Source organism: Amblyomma americanum, chromosome 2 (assembly GCF_052857255.1).
Source record: "Amblyomma americanum isolate KBUSLIRL-KWMA chromosome 2, ASM5285725v1, whole genome shotgun sequence".
Classification (NCBI taxonomy): domain Eukaryota; kingdom Metazoa; phylum Arthropoda; class Arachnida; order Ixodida; family Ixodidae; genus Amblyomma; species Amblyomma americanum.
This window is the reverse complement of record NC_135498.1, coordinates 27,672,931-27,691,319: the sequence shown is the minus strand read 5'-3', so window position 1 is coordinate 27,691,319 and position 18,389 is coordinate 27,672,931. Positions and strand designations below refer to the sequence as shown.

The window sequence follows — 18,389 nt, the reverse complement described above, 5'->3', positions numbered from 1 at the left end:
GGGACTATCATGGGGTTTTGCAGGAATGCAGTCCAGCGAAATGACACACGATAGCAAACATGGCCAACGCGCTGCATTCAGGCATTGTAGTGGGGGAGTGGAGGTTTAGTTTCGCTCTTTGTGGCTCAAGTTGCTGTTTTCGTTTAGCGAGACCTCTTTCATTTCACTAGCATTGCCCCGTGCTTTGTTTCTTCAGTAATCGATCGCTGACATCAACCTTCCTGTCTGGATGTATATGGGCACCTTACTATGTTTAATGACAGAGTTCAGTCAGTGCCTTTGTCGTGCAAGCATTAAGTCGGACCTTTTTGCTGAACAAAATTATATTGTTCAAAGAATTGCAAACAAGTTATTGGTCTGAAAACTGTTCCTTGCTACATGATTCTTCCTCCATTAATGCCTGCTAGGCCTTAAGAATTGTGTTCATGATGGGTAAAAAAATTTGTTTTGCAATGTCTCTTTTCGCTGTTGCACTTTATGGAAAAGTGCTTGTTTTTGTTTTAAACTGCCCTTACTGCTAATTGAGAAATTTTCATTTGCAATCGGTTCTCCTTATGAGCTTCACAACTAAAAACCTCTCTCCTCTTGTTTTTAACTTTTATGTTGTGGCCCGCAGAATTTACTGTGAATGAAACTGCATACTGTTCTTGAAGTGGTACTCGTGTATGGGAGGAAGATATTTGAAAAGTAGTCAAATTCGATTGTTCTAGTTCTTACGAAGGTTACCTGTGACTGTGAGAGAATATATTTTATTGCACTTTTAGCCCCCTGTCAGGAGCTCTTCAGTACTGTGGCTGCCTACTATGTCACCTCTAATCTCGCCCAGCACATTATGGACATGCTGGAATGTTGATGCAAGATTGGTTACAGGGAGCAAGCCAGTCATGGAGGGAGGTAGAATGAAGGTTTGGATGTATTGCGCTGAGCAGTGTATTTTGTGCAGGATTCTTGGGTTGTGGAGCATCCCCACCGAGTGTGTAAAAGATTCGAAATCCCCTCGGTGGGGATAGGCAAGGGGATATGGAGTTCTCCTGAAGTGGTATTTCTGAGAGTCGCAAGGGAATGGGTCCTAGGTTACCTGTGAGGTTGATGGCACAAACATGAAGCAGTCAGTCATGGTAAACGCCATGACTTTGACCTGCCACGGTTGGCAGGTGGCAAAGTAGAGAGTGGGAAATACCCCTCACCTCTTTTAGGGAGAGGAGAGACTGGAGGGTTGTTGCCATGGAAAGAAACCTGCCAAGCTTGGTACATGGAAGAGCCAACTGCTACCTGCCACAGTTGTCAGGTGGCAAAGTAGAGAGTGGGAAGACCCCCTCACCTAGGGGGAGGAGAGACTAAAAGGTGGCTGGCATGGAAATTGTCACCTGTCAAGCTTGGTACATGAAAAAGCCAGTTTCTACCTGCCACGGTTGGCAGGCGGCAAAGTAGAGAGTGGGAAAATCCCCCTCACCTAGGTGGGGAGAGACCTAAAGGTGGCTGTCAGGGAAAGATCTGTCACCTGTCAAGCTTGGTAAATGAAAGAGCCAGCTGCTATCTGCCACAGTTAACAGGTGGCAATGTAGAGGGTAGTACCCCTCACATATAGGGGAGAGAAATTGAAAGGTGGCTGCCAAGGAAATAAATCTGTCCCCTGTCAAGCTTGGTACATGAAAGCCAGCTGCTGCCGCCACAGGTGGCAAAGTAGATAGAGGGAAATCCCGAACGTCTAGGAGATGCCGGAAAGTGGCTGCCATGGAAAGAAACCCGTCAAGCTTGGTACACGGAAGAGCCAGCTGCGACCTGCCACGGTTGGCAGGTGGCAAGTGAACAGAGGGAAATCTCTCCACTTGTGTGGTGGTGCATGGCAGCTCGCAATGAGCTTCTTATGCTATCGCATTGCCACAGCTTATGGTAATTACGTATCCGCCAAGTTTTTCTTCAGCATGTATAGCCCTCTCTTTAAACCTTGATTTGTGCACGGCTCTCTCACGGAATCGCAGAAATCGGCAGTCAAAATGCAGTGTCTAGGATGCACTCTGACAAGAAAAGGCATATGTTCTTGAATTAGCACATATTGGCAACTTGAAAATTTGCTGTTTCTTTACAGTAATTGGATTTAAAGCGCATTTAATACAAGGAATAATTGTCAGGATGGACTTTCCTTGCACACTGTGGTGGTACTGCTTCTTTTCATCCTAGTTAAACCTCCTGTTCATTTTAGGCAGTTATTAAATTAATTGAGACAGCGATATGGCCGCTTTCAGCTCCGAACACGAGAAAATTGCTGGATGCTTAACTTGAAATGTTCTTTTTTCTTTTTGACAAAACATGGTGAAGTTCAAACCGGCATACTCCTCCCCTCTCCCTTCTGAGTTCTCTTTGTCTTCTGCATTTTACAAAATTTAAATTATTGATCAGGGAAAATACCAATTTATGGCATCGAGGTGAAGTGAAAAAAAGTTTTTATGGATTTAAAGGAAAATGACATGAAGGTTATGGTTGGCCATGCAAGCTCCTACACAGGGTAGAACCAAGTTACTCTGATATATCCAGAAAGCGTGCTTGTAGCTTTTTTTTTCTTCGTGCAAATGTGAAAAAAATGATACAAAGATGTGATTCCATATACTTTATTGCCTCTAAGTGGTCAATATTTGCGGTTATAATCATGTTCCTAAACCTTTTCTTTTATAGTATAAAAAAATGCGTGATTTAACTGGTTGCCTGCCATAAACAATCGTGGTACAGACAACGTCGCACATATCACAATACGCGTTTTCCAGTTCGACAAATGCCTTGAAGGTGATAAGCTCTGTGTCGAATCGATCATAGGAGGAATGGCAAGGCGGCTGTGTACACGGACACCTTCAGTTCTTCACTGACGGTGACCGAGGTTGTCTGCTCGCCGGCCCATTCATGACTAAGCCATGGAGGACGTTCTTGTGGAACATGCTCGAAGGCAACGTTTTCAGGCGTTTTCCGCGTAAAAGAAGGTTCCTGCAGCGGGTATGCTCGAGGGCACCTTCTGAGCGATACTTGTCACCTGGAAGTTGTTCCTTTGCTGGGGAGCTACGTCTGCGCTATTCAGTCGCTTGCCGTCCTGACAGTAGACCAGGAGGGCGTAGCGGTGAGGTCCAGAACCTTTGGGCGGGGTGGGTCCGTTGTACGGCATCGCGACCTCGCCATCTTGGAAGCGGGACTTGTGCTCGGCGTTGATCACCATCCAGTGGAGCCAGCTTCGGGCCGTGGGATTTCCCTTGTTGGGCGCGTCCGGGTCGACCATGACGAGTGTATACGGCGGGCCGCAGTGTAGGAAGCCGTCGAGGCTCACCATAGGGGCACTGGCTGCCTGTGCAGGCGCAAGCGTTTCGCCCAACTTCATCACTGTGGTGCTTCCGAACTTCACGTCGATCAGGGCGTGCGGGGCGTCTACCAGAGACAGGTCATCCACGAGGCCGGACGTCCTCCACATGTTGATGTCCTCCGCCGACAGTTTCGTCAGTTTCGGAACTTCGTCAGTCTCGGAGGGACGTTCCTCTGCTGGGCTGTGGCTGCATAGAGTCAGCAGAAGCAACGTCGTATGCCAGACGAGCGCCATAATCGCGTCCTTCGGTGAAGGTGGATGGACCTGATCTGAGCTGCTGCCTATAGAGACCACTGCCTGCTTGTAGGTGGAGCGAGCTAGACAGTGGCGATGTCTCTCCGGTTTGTGCTGCGGGTCTGGGTTTCTATTGGCGGCTCAGTTTTCGCCGACGACAGGCACTGGAAAGATGGATCTATCGGGTTTCCACATACCATTAACGTACCGCTTCTGTTCTGGTTCTTTTGTGCGGCACTGCGTGTCACCAGATTCCTCCAAAGAGCAGCGCGGATCGCATATCCATCCTGCGCCATGTAAGCGTGATCTCCGGACGCGAGCGTCCTGTACGCACACGTACGCTGTCTTCCTTTTGTCGGCTGCCCAAAGCTGTACGCTGCCGAAGTTCAGCAACTTGGAATGCCATCCAGCTGCGTGGAGTATTAATAGCAGTTGTTACTGCGCAATGTGAACAGTAGTTTGAGTTGGATATTTATTAATGCGTTAGTATTAGAAAAACCACAGAAAGCGGAAATGGCGACGCTGTCTGTCAGTGGCAGGTGGCAACCTGCCCACCGGGCTTTGAACGAACTTAGTATATAACATAGGGTATGACAAACCTTAGTATGCCACCTGTGATGTAACGAACTTAATATGTTGACCTCGGATATAACGAACCTAAGTGTATCTCCTCGGATAAAATGAACTTTAGTGTGTCAACCTAGGATATAACGAACATTTGGCTGCTACCGTTGACGATCGCCTGAGTTTTTTGTAGCGATAGCTACACTACGCTACCCAGCCGAGCATTTCGCCGTGAGCCTGGTAGACCGATAGTGCGCATGCGCGAAACCAGAAAGAAGCAGCATTTGCCGACGCATTACGTCAGAGTTCGCCACAGCCGCGCGTGAATGCGCATGCGCGGCAACCGTATAGAAGGGCAGTAGGTGCGCGGCACATGACGTCAGAGCTCGGCCGCGGCCGCGTGTGGGGTCGTGTGGATACACTGCGTATGTGCGCCTGTGTGTATAAAAGTTGAGGTGATACGACTCGGTGTATCACAATCGCTTCGTATGGCTGACGTAAAGGAGACTCCAGCCGCCGCTATACGGCGGTATCGTCAGGAGAAGATAAATTCTTCGGACCCAGAGGACGTCGCCTGGCACTTGGCCGCTCTGCAGAGAAAGAATGAACATCAGAAGGCTAAACGAGCGGCGCATACGCCTGAGCAAAGAGAAGAACGTCCTGCCAAGCAGAGACGCCAAGAGGCGGAGTGTAACAAGCGGCGCATAGCAGCTCGCATGGTTCCTTCGCAAGAAAATCAAGATGAAGCAATGGCAACAACATCGTCAGCAACAATTTAAGATGAGGGAGAAAAGGCTCGTCGTATAACTGACCACGTGATTAGACCAGGGGAGAACTGCAGCTCTCGCTATAGCCTTGTTTACATGAGCCCGACGTTGCAGGTCGAGTAGGAGTGCGCCAGATGGGCTGACCAGCCTGACGCGACCGCGTTTACATGGACCCGTTTTCTGTCGGGCAGAGATCGCCGCTAACCCTAGCGTCGAGCAAGCAAACCACGTGCGGATTCTAGAAGAGGAGGAGGAGGAGGAGCGCCCAGGCTTGCCATATTACTTGAGGAGAAGAAGAAGAAGGCTTGCGCAGTGCCGCCAGACTAGAGAGGAGGCAGGAGAGGAGGTGCTAAGCCGACGCGGCAGCGTATACATGCTCCCTCCAACAGGGTCGGGCCAAAGTCAGGACGAGTAAACCCACCCCCTGCAATCGGGCTGGCCCAGCTCGACTCGACGATTGCTTAGCTCGACCCGCTAGCGTACACATGAGCCCGACAAGCGGTTTTCTGCCCAACAGCCGACTTAACCCGACTTTTGTCGGGATCATGTAAACCGCCAATATGTATATCCCAGCTGGCATAGCTCAGCTAAGCCACTGCCAATTTTTATTTTTTAATGCATACGCATTACTTGGCTCATGCGTGGCGTTAACAGGAAGCGTTAACACTTACCCGAGTTAATCGTTAACTTGGTAGTAACTCCGGTAAGCTCGGAGGAGCGCCGCGCAAGCTGCAGCCAATGGGAGCAGTAGTAGTAGTAGTGGAGTGGTGGTTCATTACAAATAATAATAGAAAGGAAGGAAAATATGTTTTGCTGTACAAATGGGAGGAAACTTGTTGGAGAAGTTGCTCGGGAAGGGCAACATGGGTCGCTCAATCCGGATACGGGTGGATGTGACAGGAACAGCCGCCTGTCAGTGCAGTTGCGAATCACTTAACCGCTGCGCTGGTAATGCTATGAGGACTCGCCGCCATGAATGAATGCCAAGTAGAGAATGACCATTTCTCCATATATGGGCATCAACCCACGCAGCTCCGAATGGTGTGCGGTTTGGTGCAACCAACGCTAGCCATGTTACATAAACCACAAATGCACGAACAGAAACAGCAATAGTGCACAGCACTAAGATCCCCACTCGCCGGTTCCGCCGCTGTCTGGCTAATGTTCTCTGTCTGGCAGACTACCCACCGTGGCAGGTGGCAGTTTAATTATTGGTCGCGAGAGGTTGCTCGGGAAGTGCAACCTGTGTCTCACAAGCCCTACAGGTGGCAGCACCTGCATCGCAGGGCCATCGCTTAACCGCTGTACCACTGCGCTAGGGCCCAGGAGTGGTATGAGGGCTCACAGGGGTCTATGAATGTAAAGTAGGGAATGACCTATTGCGCATATATGGACATTAACCCATTGACGCTATCTTGTCTTATGCTTAAGGCGGAGCTGAAGTCCGATTTCGCCTATCTTTCTCTGAAGACTGCTTGAGCTTGGAAACCGAGCCTCGAACCGAAACCGTAGTGAAGACCGAAGTGCTGGCGCACCTAATTCGCATTTCGCCTAAACACGCTAAATAATCGGTCATTTATTTATTTGTACTACAGTCTTGCATAACGCAATGGCTCGAGGAGATAAAAAAAATGTAAAAACAAATGGTAGCTATGAGCAGTGTAGGAGACACTATATGAAAGTACAGAAATGCAATGTAAAAAAGGCAGGGTTTTAACACAGTTGTAACCAAAGGTCGAGCGATAGCATTTTTGCAATGGCCCGGACCAAATTTGGAGGTCGCCATTGTGTCGGGCACGGTCTATTATGGTTGGACATCGCTTTTGGTTCAAATCGGCCAGGTTAAATTTCGGGGTTGGCCCGGGCCCAATTTAAAGGTCGCCGTCGCGTCTGCATGGTCAGTTACGGTTGGACATCGCGTTTGGACCAAATCGGCCAAGGTCAAATTTGAGGATGGCGCAACCCAAATTTTTGGAAATGACACGGGCCAAATTTGGAGGTAGCCATCGTGTCTGACACTTTCAAGTATGGTTGGACATCGATTTTGGTTCAAATCGGCCGAGGTAAAATTTTGGGTGTGGTCCAGGTCCACATTTTGGCAATGACCCGAGCCAAATTTGGAGGTCGCCGTCGCGTCGGGCGCGGTCAGTTACGGCTGGACGTCGATTTTGTTCCAAATCGGCCGGGTCAAATTTCGGGGGTGGTTTTGGAAATGATACAGGCCAAATTTGGAGGTCGCCATAGTGTCCGGCACTGTCAAGTATGGTTGGACATCGATTTTGTTCCAAATCGGCCAAGGTAAAATCTCGGGGGTGGCCCAGGCCCAATTTTTGTAAATGACCGGGGCCAAATTTGGAGGTCGCCATAGTGTCGGGCACGGCCACTTATGGTTGGACATAGATTTTGGTCCAAATCGGCCGAGGTCATATTTCGGGGGTGGCCCGGGCCAAATTTTTGGAAATGACCCGGGCCAAGTTTGGAGGTCACAATCGCGTCGGGCACGGCCAAGTATGGTTGGACATCGACTTTGGTCCAATTGGCCAAGGTCAATCTGTCAAGCTGTCAGAGTCAGTCTGTTGCTACTCTGTGCTCCTGAAGGTTAAACCAAGGTAAAATAAAGCACGGAATGGTGAGCGACTTTTGCGTTGAGTAGAGCTACCGCTCTAAAACATCTCAGCTACAAATCGCAGTATTAAAATTTCTTTTAAAGGCAGAGCACGAGTAGGGCCAGGAACGGAATTGCAAACTTCTAAAGAGCGCGGAAAGAACTTAAATCAGTCAGTACGGTTTTTAAAGGCAGTGAAGCTGCATGCGAGTAGGCTCCATAAAAACGCTAAGGCGCCCGTGTGCTGTGCGATGTCAGTGCACGTTAAAGATCACCAGGTGGTTGAAATTATTCCGGAGCCCTCCACTACGGACCTATTTGTTCCTCTCTTCTTTCACTCCCTCCTTTATGTCTTCCCTTACGGCGCGGTTCAGGTGTCCGCCGACATATGAGACAGATATTGCGCCATTTCCTTTCCACAAAAACCAATTATTATTATTATTTTAGAAAATGAAATGCTCAGCACGGTTTTGATATAGGCTTGGTCTGGATCCCAGTTGGCTGATACATATTAAATTTTTATGTTCCATGAAATTCCATGAAGACTGAACGTGCATTTCTTGCCTATAATATCGGATTCTTTCTTTTTTTCCTGGTGGTTATATCATGCACGCAAGTTAATATTTGAATTTTCAGACCGCATTTCGCCATGCACAGTTTTCTTGTCAGATATGGTTCGGAGCACCGGTAAGCCCAGGAATATTTTTCGGGAGACGACTGGTATGTGTCCGGCCCATCGAATAGGTGATGACGTAAGTTGTGTATTGTCCATATTTCAGCAAATTGGCTTTCCAGCCCGTTCGGTCATCTGCGTGGTCCGCATGAAACAACACTGAAGGCCACAGGTGGTCGAAATTATTCCGGAGCCCTCCACTACGGCACCTCTTTCTTTCTTTCACTCCCTCCTTTACTCCTTCCCTTACGGCGCGGTTCAGGTGTCGGCCGATATGTGAGACTGATATTGCGTTATATCCTTTCCCCAAAAACCATTAAATTTTCTGCTAAGGCGCCCGTGTGCTGTGCGATGTCAGTGCACGTTAAAGATCCCCATGTGGTCGAAATTATTCCGGAGCCCTCCACTACGGCACCTCCAATTCTTCCTTTCTTCTTTCACTCCCTCCTATATCCCTTCCCTTACGGCGCGGTTCAGGTGTCAAACGATATATGAGACAGATACTGCGCCATTTCCTTTCCCCAAGAACCAATTATTATTATTATTATTATTATTCTGCTAAGAAGGTAAGTATAGGCGATGCTATTTGGACGTGCCTGCGCACGCTCAGGTGTACATGCACGGCAACTCGGTAAACATCCACCATTTCCTTGAGGCGTAGAGATAAGTCTTGGAAACTTCCTTTAGTGCGGGCTAGACTAATTTTTTTTTCATCGATAGCAACCGTTGTCTCGGCCTGATCGGTAAGCCCCTATCACGAATGCAACAGAGTGAAGAGAGCAAGAAGTACTAAGCCCACATCTACGGAAAGCAATAAACGACCAAAAAGTGTTCCTAGTGTATAGTTTATATACCTCTGGGAAACAGAGCACGTAGTTTTTCAGTCGGCGCTGAGTTCTTCCTGCTTTCTGGGCCAATTTTCACGTTTCCGTCCGAGATGACGATCTACAAGGACAGTAGAGATGAGGCGCAGTGGAGCTGGGTGTGCTGGCAGATTTTTTGGGCCGAGCAACCTGGCGAGTGTTGTTAGCGTCTACCCTCTCCATTGTGGAGGTCGGCGCCTACTCGAGCTGCTCTATTTGATGATGCAGGGCTGGCGCACGGCGATTCGGATCGACTGTCGTCCGTGCATATTGATCAGCTGGTGGGTCGCCCACTTGTCTTGGCCTCGCACAGTAGACTTGTACATTTATAAACTGCGACCTTCGACGCGTCAGTTTAATTCGTGCTCTTGATCTAGGTACTCACTTTCCTGTCATAAAAATACACGCGAAACTGGGCACAAAAAGTGTCATGTTTCGAAAACAAGTTTCTTTGTAGGTTGTCAGTCATGTCGGGTATGTTCGGTGGAATCGGTAACTATACACTGGCGTATCAAACATTCAACGCGATTCGACAAAATTCAACAAGATGTGTCGGGTTAGAACTACTGACTTATTACCCTATAACTAATGCAGATGAGTTCTGACTGCATGCGGTAACGATGCAGAAAAAATAAATTACACTGCCAGATCATAGGCACTGCACTGAGATCTGCGAGAGCTCGTGCTCCAATGAGGTAATTATATGTGCATCCGATGGCTTCTCCCAGACGTTAGTGTGTGTGTATAGCGATGTAGAACTCCAAGCAACGAAAATTCGAATGATTGCCGGCATACTTACGACAAGGGGGCCGAAAAAAATGAAATAAAATAAAACTTCGCCAAGTGTTGACATTTAATAAGTTATGTGGGAATATTACTACTATCAGCGTACAAAGGTATTCAAATAGCGTTACACAGATATTTAACATAATGGTAACGACATGCAGTACTCCAGCTATAAGGCGCCGCCGCGGTGGTTTAGTGAATATGGCGCTCGGCTGCTGACCCGAAAGACGCGGGTTCGATCCCGGCCGCGGTGATCGAATTTCGATTGAGCCGAAATCCTAGAGGCCCGTGTACTGTGCGACGTCAGTGCATGTTAAAGATCCCCAGGTGGTCGAAATTATTCCGGAGCCCTCCACTACGGCTCCCCTTTCTTCTTTCATTCCCTCCTTTATACCTTCCCTTACGGCGCGGTTCAGGTGTCCGCCGAGATGTGAGGCAGATACCCCGCCATTTCCTTTCCCCAACACCGAATTTTTTCTCTACCAACTGAGCTACGGCGACGGCCTCAGTGACCTGTCAAGCTATTTCTTTATCAAAGCCTTCAATGTTGGCACTGAGCTTTCCAACAGCGACAATGAGGGCGACCAGAACTATACAATGCCCAAGTGTAACAGGCTGGGGCTTCAAGATTGTTTTGGTGTATGTCTTTCACAGTCGATAAGCGCAAGTCTCAGCTATACCTTTTGAGGCGCAGTTTGACCAGTCAACCATATATGTTATATGTGGGGACACAGAAAATGTGCCTGCCTTGTATGGCTGATTATGTTTTTGACGGAAAGTTTTTGAAAGCGTTCGCTGAAACTTTTGATCAGGAGCCCCGCCATTGAACTCTTAGGTAGCGTTTGCTTCACTCCACCTAATCACAGCTACCCTATACATGATCATTGCTGTGCTCAGCGTGTACGTTCTGGGATGCTTTCGCGGTTGACCTACTGAAACGAACCGGGGATGGACACCTTCCCGGAAGCGATACCTTCATTAGCCACACAGAGCTGACCACGTGTTCCCTGTGGTGGCCAGATTGAGGTCGCTCGCAGCATAACGGTGGCGGCGTTGGCCTATTCCGTCCTGACCCTCCAATGTGACTTGGTGCGGATAGAAAATGACTTCTCCTGGACCGCGTAAATGACCACAATGGCACTTCACTCGCTCTTGCGACATGAAAGCGCAGTCTTTAGGTGCAGTCGCAAGGGCCGTCGTGTCGCAAGTGCGCAGTCGCAAGGGCAGTCCAAAGCGCAGTCGCAGGGGCGTAGTGTTGCTTATGAAAGACAACCGTGTGAGAAGCGAAAAAACGTGCAAAAAAAATTGTACAGCTAGACTTACCGGCTAATAGCATGATAGGCGAAAGCTGTTATAACTTTTGTTCATCTACAGCCCACATTCTACCGTGGAACCACTCTCAGGTTGCGCATTCCTCGACCCTCGTCATAACCTAGCTCCTCCTTCCGCGGAAGCCCAACCCTCTGGCTTCTCCCCGGGATAGCCACTTTCCGGCGGTTGTTCGTTACTCTGCACTCACCGTAACCTCCCAGGCCACTATAGAGAGTTATAGCATATCGTTACCGTGTTTACGTTACCGTCTTACCGTTTACCGGGCCCGGCAAACGACGTCTGCGCATGCGCCGCCACTTACCGGTCCGCTCGTAAACAAACATGGCGGCGCCCTGCACGGCCGCTTCGGACCAAATACAGCACCGCCGCCGCGTTCTTCGGCGCCATTTGTCGCTATACATGAAGGCATTCGCTTTTAATTTGAAAACTCTCACTCATACGTTGAGGTTTGAGTAACAACTAGGCCATGTTTTTGAGATTATTTGTCGATTTTTGAGCGGTTAAGCCTGACTATGTGTCGTGTACATAGCCAAATAGCAACGACTACACTGCAGCTCTTCAGTTTCGTGCCCGATTTAACATTTTTCTATATTTTCATGATTTTTTCCTCGAAAAAAAGACTGGTAATTCTCTTGGTATATTCATCAGTAATTTCAGAAAATAAAAAAGTTTCTCTGGCCCGGTGTTGGCGCGCTTTAACTTACTGCCACTAGATGGCGCCACAGTGTTCACATCCAAACGCATAAAGAAGCGACGTTGCGGTACGGCGAACAGGTGTCGTAGTTGTGCTTTTTTTTTTTTACAGCGCTCGCAACGCAACGTGCACTGTGTATGCAAGCTTACTGAGGTCTACGTAGTGAAATTGTCTACTGGCCAGGGTAGGCGAAGGTGTCTAGCTTCTCGGGAACATTTGAAAAGCCGCTGTGTCGGCTGTTAGCTGAAGTGTAGTCGGTACGTCTTTATATGCAGAGAAAAATATTAAAGTGTAGCATTTCACTTCATAGAAATGATTGCAATGCATCCGTTTTTTTATCATTAAAAGCTGGGCATCTGGCATCATCATCACTCGTTTTAACCCTACGGTAACTTGTTACGTGAGAGACGGTACGCTAAAACGTCTTCTGGCGTGCGCCGCGCTAACCGGAAAATCCGGAGTCCGGTAACACGGTAAACGGAAACGTAAACACGGTAACGATATGCTATAACTCTCTTATGTCACCCGTCACTATTCCCTCCTCTCTGCCCTCTCGCACTTTCCCCATCCCTGCTTTTCCGAAAACGGGGAGAGAGAGACTTACCTCCCTTCACACTGCCATCTTCCAACCGTGTCAGGTGGCAGTTGAATTTAACTGAATTAAATTAAATTCCATTAATTAAGATGAATCAAATTAGCCCTCAAAGTAATTAAGGTGTTACGTCTGACGCTGTAGAAGGCACGGTGGAATGCAGGACTATATATATGGCTAAACGTAGCAGCTTTCGCAGTAAAAAGGAAAGACTTACGTGAAACATGGAGGCTCAACTTACCTTCGATATTCCGCTGTTTGCAGAAAGCAGGGAAGATTGAATTCTTGAAAGCGTACGAAATAAACCAGAGGAAGAAGGAAAGTCTCAGTCCGGTAGCCGTTTCAATGAGAGGATATTACTATTGCATAGTATAATAGTGCATACATAGTTTAAGGCGATTTATGTGGATTTCTTGGGTGCCTACATATATGGTGCATGCGATGGCACTGCGCCTCGTCTTTGACGTCGTATTTGGCGAGTGCAGTGTATGCTACAGGAAAGAACCTAATGGCGCTCCGAGTTGCAAGGTTTGATTCTTTTGCATCGCCCCGAAAAATTTACGGTTTAACACCGAGCATCGACGTCCTACTTAAGGCTGCACCGGTTCATTGTGGCTTATTGTGTCATTATTCAGCAAACTCGTTGTCGAATGCCCTCGTACTGCATATAGCGCTTCTTTCGTGATTCTAGCTTCCGTTCTACCTCGGTTACAATATCAAAGCTTAATTTATATCTTACATTAGATGTAGCACTTAGGATAGGGTGTGCTTTAAATGTAGATCGGGAGTCTGGGAGGCCTACAAACGTTCTGTTAATGCTAAGTTCGGCGTTCCTAGCCTTGTGTTGCCGTCCCCTCCTGCTCAATGTTTTTTTTTTTTTGCTTGCAAAATGCGAGATCGTATGTCGGACGTCATTGACTTCATAACACAGCACCAGCGGATATCTGGCTCCGTCCTGTTTGTACCTCCTACCTTACCTTTTGCGCACACTCATGCTGCCGTGGTGTACAGAGTGATGCAAGTTCTGCACTTGTGTGCATGCACCATGGGGGCGCAGGTGGGTGATGTGAGCGGCCGCGCGAGCGGATACAGTCAGGCGCAGCATAGCTTAAAAAAGACATGCGCACAACTTTTTTCTTGTTCAAGCATGAAGCGAACATAAAAACAAGCAAAAGCATCATTTCATACTTTCCCGGCAACTGTTGATTGCATTTTGCAGCTGTACCCAAAGTTCAGGAACATCCCTGTACGAGTTTTGAAGCTCTACCGTTTATTTGGCTCAAGCTTGAAGCAAGTATACAAAAAACAAGCGAAAGCATCGTTTCATACTTTACTGGCAATGGCTGATGGCTTTTGCAGCTTTGCTCAAAGCTCAATATTAACTTCGTATAAGTCTCAGCACTTTGACAGGTTAAACTACGTAAGAGAAGCATTGCGTAGTATACGCCACGTCGCATGTATCAAAGTGCACATGCTCATACCGGCCACAACGGCATTGGATGTTACACGCCCAAGACGGCGACGCTATGACACGAATGCTGCTGGGCTGGCCACATACGATCCCTTGTAGTTCTCACGTGTCCGTCCGCCGCCGGTAAGCTGTAGATCAGTGGTTGGTCAGTCTTCGATTAGATGTCGATCCATCTGTTTGTAACGAATTTGCAGACCTTCCAGCTGAAGAAGCTCGAAAGCACTGTCCTAGGCACGTCGTGCGGTAAATTCGCTGTAGAAGAAATTGCCCGCATCGGGAACTGTTGAGGCCATTGTCAGAGCAAACTTGTCGACGTCGAAGTTCTTCTTATCCTTGGGTGCCACTTCAGCGGCGTTAAGCCTCGTGCCACCCTGACAGTAGACGAGAAACGCGTAGCGGTGGGGCCCCGTTCCGTTGGGTGGTCCGGGTCCCAAGTAGGGCGACGCCTCCTGGCCATCTTGGAAGGTGGCTGTGTTGCCGATGTTGACCACCATCCAGTGGAGCCAGCTGCGGTACATTGGACACGCTCTGCTGCGGGCGTCCGGGTCGACCATGAGCAGGGCGTACGGCGACTTGCAGTGGAGGGTGCCCTTCAACGTCAACGACGGGGCCTTCGCGGCCTCCTTTGGTGTCAACGTTTCGCCCGGTTTCGTTAGGGTCTTGCTGTCGTACTTCACCTCGAGAAGAAGGCGCGGAGCGCCGTCCAGCGTGAGGTCGTCCACCAGGCCAGAGGTCCTCCATATGTTGAGGTCGGCCTCCGAAAGGCTCGCCGGTTCCGGGACCGCCTTTTTGGCGGCGGAGCTCTCCTCTCCCAGGTTGTTGCCGAACAGAATCAACAGGAGTATGGTCGCAAGACCGATGAGTGTCATCGTCACTTGCCTTCGGCGAAGTCGGGCAGCAAGATCTGGCCTGCTCTCCTGCTGGGAGACCACTGCCTGATGCGTGTATGGCAGGTGCCGGCGAGACAATGGCGATGCCTCTGCGCTCTTATGTCTGTCTGCGGTTCTTTCCGTCGCTCAGTTTCCATGTACCGTCGGTGCCGGAAAGGCGATTCCCGCTCACGTGTGCCTTTGTACCCGTCGGCGCGCACAGCTCCCGTTTCTTTTGTGTTGAGGAATGTCATGCGAAAGAAGAGCGGTTCTGCATATCTACCTTGAATCATGATCTCCGGCATCTTGCATCATGATCATGATTTTCTGTGTCATGCTGTGTGGAAGCTGCGGCACCGCGTTTTCTTTACTTTTGCATTCCTTCATTTTCTGCTCAAACGAGAGATTCCACGTTTACTTCTCTCTCTCTCCCTGGGCACAGACGCGGCATCTAGGGGTAGTGTCCGTGCGTGTGTGTATGTTCCTTGTGACTCCTTCCCCCATCCTGCTCCTCAGCCAATCAGCAACTCTTCTCATTCATGTCCTATCGTCACTTTATCTGTGGGTAGGGAAACGAGGGTAAATAATTTCATAACAAAAAAGTGCCCCTTTTCAGCCTTCCAGTAAACAAAAAAGTTTTTTTTAAGCAGCAAATGGCGGTCTTTGCATATTTTAAAGGTATATACATATTATAGATATAATAACGTATTTAAGGCTCTTTTTTGTGTTCTTGTTCATTTTGGTCGTCACCACAAGTTTTATTCGCATATTTTTGCACGGGGCACGTTTTTTCGGCACGTGTGTATGCGTGTATGAGGGCAGCAATTTACCGAGAATCCTTCCACAGTGCGAATGGTGGGACCAGCGAAACGCCCACAGAAGAACAAGTAGGCACACAAACAACACCGCTGGACTTACAACTGATTTATTGCGAGGAATTCAGCCACATTTATACATACTTCCACAGTATGCCTCGAATTATGTCACGGAAATATGTCCATATTGGTGATGGTGGTACAACACGGTGCTTTTTTTTTTAACGCTTTCAAACTTTTTGAAGCATCTTTTTTTACAGGGCCAGTTCTGAAATAAAGTGTTTGAAAATTGCTTTGGTGGTCGAACATGGCGGGCTGGTTGTTGCTTTTGCTTGATGAGGTAAATGTGGTGTATCGTTTTATTTCCCTCTGCTATATTAGATGCAGTGTTATTTTGACCATAACTTCCTACAGCTGGCTCCAGGTTTTGCAAAAATTTTGCAGCAAAGCCACCATTGTTGGTCGAAGGTACTGTGTTATGGAACAACATGTTGCAGTGTGAGGTGGAGTGCGTGGTTTAGGTGAAAGCATGAAATAATCTTACGCCGAACATCGCAACATTTTAGAGCGACAGCGTCTCGCACTTGTCACGTCAGTTAACGTGCTGTTTCCGTATATATATAGGGCGCCCACTCGGTCAGCTATAGAGGTCACCGCCTGAGGTACACAGGAACTATGTACCTTTAAATGTGAGTTGTGACCTTTGCGAACAAGTACGTAACCTTTGAAGCTTACTTACCAAAGAAAGAAAACATAAAAACGTACAACCGTGTGTACCTCGAAGGTAAATGTTAAAGACCGTTAAAGGTACGACGTTAAGAGTGTAGAATCGACAGCCGGCACTCTGCAAAAGCGCGCGCTTAGTATTAAGATTTTCAGCACCGTCGCACGGCAAATGCGGCCGGGCAAGCATAGAAACTGTATAGCAGCGGCAGTGCGTTACTGTTGTGACCGTATTAGCAGTATGGCTGTGTAAAACTCTTATGTCTTGCATAAAACCAGTGAGCTGACCACCATCGAGAGTTGCGGCTACGGGCTCGCGAATCGGAAAATGAAGTGCTGCACCACATGGCATGCACGAGAGCGGGGTTTCCGGAGGATAGCACACTGCCCTGCGCTTTGCCTTTTAAATAATCGACCGGTGACGTTTGTCTTCCTCTCGGGAGGTATACCTGGGCGCCTTACTGTGCTCGACGACAGCGTTCAGTCAGTGCCTTTGTCATGCAAGCATCAAGTCGGACTTTTTTTCTGAACAAAATTATATTGTTCAAAGGATGGTAAACAAAGTTTTGGTCTAAAAACTGTTCCCTGCAACAGGATTCTTCCTCCATTAAAAGGCCTTAAAAATTATGCTCGTGATGGGTGGAAAACAGCAACCGCTTTCGCCGAAATAACGACGGCTTTAGCAACCGATGTCACCGGTGGCAAGGAGCCCTCGCCACATTCCAAGCCCCATATAGGGCCCCGTAGATCCCAGCACCGTAGGGCCAAGAAGCCGAAGCTAACCGAGCCCTGTCCTGTTCCTGAGTCAGCAACGTCTATGCTACTAGGCCGGGCCCCTGCCACAGAGCTACAGGTGTCCGGTCCGCCACGCCCGATTTCTACTACTGCTGATCAACAGGTGCCAAACCTCCGCGATGAGCTTCCTTCTACTGACGAGCGCCAGGAAACAACACTCCAAGAACCGACTCACTTGTTTCCTGTTAGTTTGGCTTCAATAATCATGTTCCCACCCACAAAGCGTGCCTCGAGAGGACGAATGAGACGGCTTCTCGTTGAGGCAACAGAGAAGTACAGACACCCCGCAGCAAGAGGTACGTTGCGAGATTCTCCGAAGTGACCCAGCTAAGTGGCCGGACGTTATTACTGACAGCTTTCGGAGTGTATGCCTTGAGAAAGAGCCATTGTATTTTCAAAATCGGGCAGAAAATTTTCCGTCTTCCGAAAGGCAATACAAAACTCAGAAACGCTATATGTCACCTCATCTTATCGTGCGAAAGGCTGTAAATCGGGAGGCGTACGAGCGACACTGGTTAATGTACTCGGAGTCCAAAGGTTCCGTTTACTGTTTCATGTGCAAACCATTTTCGATTTCAAGCAACCCCAGTGCTTTCACCACGCATGGCTTTTCTGATTGGAAAAGAGCAGCAGAAAAGGTTTGCGCACATGAAAATAGCGTCAAGCACCGGAACTGCGTGGCAGCATGCCTCGCCCACTCTAACTCGAGCAACACAATTGGCAAGGAGCTGGTTAAGCATCTTGTCACTGAGACCGCTTACTGGAAAGAGGTGTTGAAGCGCGTAGTCGTTGTAGTTAAGCTTCTAGCTGAGCGAAACCTAGCGTTTAGGGGCAGTGAGGAGATTTTTGGTTCACCGAGAAATGGCAACTATATGGGACTGCTTGAGGCCATTGCCAAGTTTGATCCTTTTCTAGAGGAGCACATCAAACGCTACGGGAACAAAGGAAAAGGTCACCCATCGTATCTGTCAAGAACAATTTGTGACGAATTTATCGAACATATGGCAAAGGCTGTCAAGGAACGTCTCGTTGACGAAGTGAAACGTGCAAAATACTCCTCTTTAATTGTTGATTCGACTCCAGGCCTTACTCACGTTGATCAGCTGTCAGTTGTTTTACGATACTATTTAAAAGGAAAAGCGCACGAACGCTTTGTTGGATTTGTTCCAATCGAATCGCGTACTGGCTTGTATCTTATCGATACCATGATGCCTCTGCGTTCGATGCCTCTGCTTTCTTCCGTGTGCCTGCTGTTCTTTCCGT

At 48.4% G+C, this 18,389-nt stretch overlaps 2 protein-coding genes across 2 annotated transcripts; both read right to left on the bottom strand.

Annotated features, from left to right (window-relative positions):
- Positions 1 to 2,593: 2,593 nt before the first annotated feature.
- Positions 2,594 to 3,820, bottom strand: LOC144118412 (protein D3-like). The gene has a single exon (XM_077651356.1). It carries the CDS (start codon positions 3,575 to 3,577, stop codon positions 2,948 to 2,950), a length of 630 nt encoding a protein of 209 aa, XP_077507482.1. The 5' UTR covers positions 3,578 to 3,820; the 3' UTR covers positions 2,594 to 2,947.
- A 9,834-nt stretch (positions 3,821 to 13,654) lies between these two features.
- On the bottom strand, positions 13,655 to 15,011 carry LOC144118411 (protein D1-like). The gene has a single exon (XM_077651355.1). The coding sequence runs from the start codon at positions 14,791 to 14,793 to the stop codon at positions 14,152 to 14,154; it is 642 nt and encodes a 213-aa protein (XP_077507481.1). The 5' UTR covers positions 14,794 to 15,011; the 3' UTR covers positions 13,655 to 14,151.
- Between the last annotated feature and the right edge of the window lie 3,378 nt (positions 15,012 to 18,389).

Bases quoted from the DNA above. Each gene is read 5' to 3' on its own strand.
- LOC144118412 (XM_077651356.1), bottom strand. From the start codon at position 3,577: ATGGCGCTCGTCTGGCATACGACGTTGCTTCTGCTGACTCTATGCAGC.
- LOC144118411 (XM_077651355.1), bottom strand. From the start codon at position 14,793: ATGACACTCATCGGTCTTGCGACCATACTCCTGTTGATTCTGTTCGGC.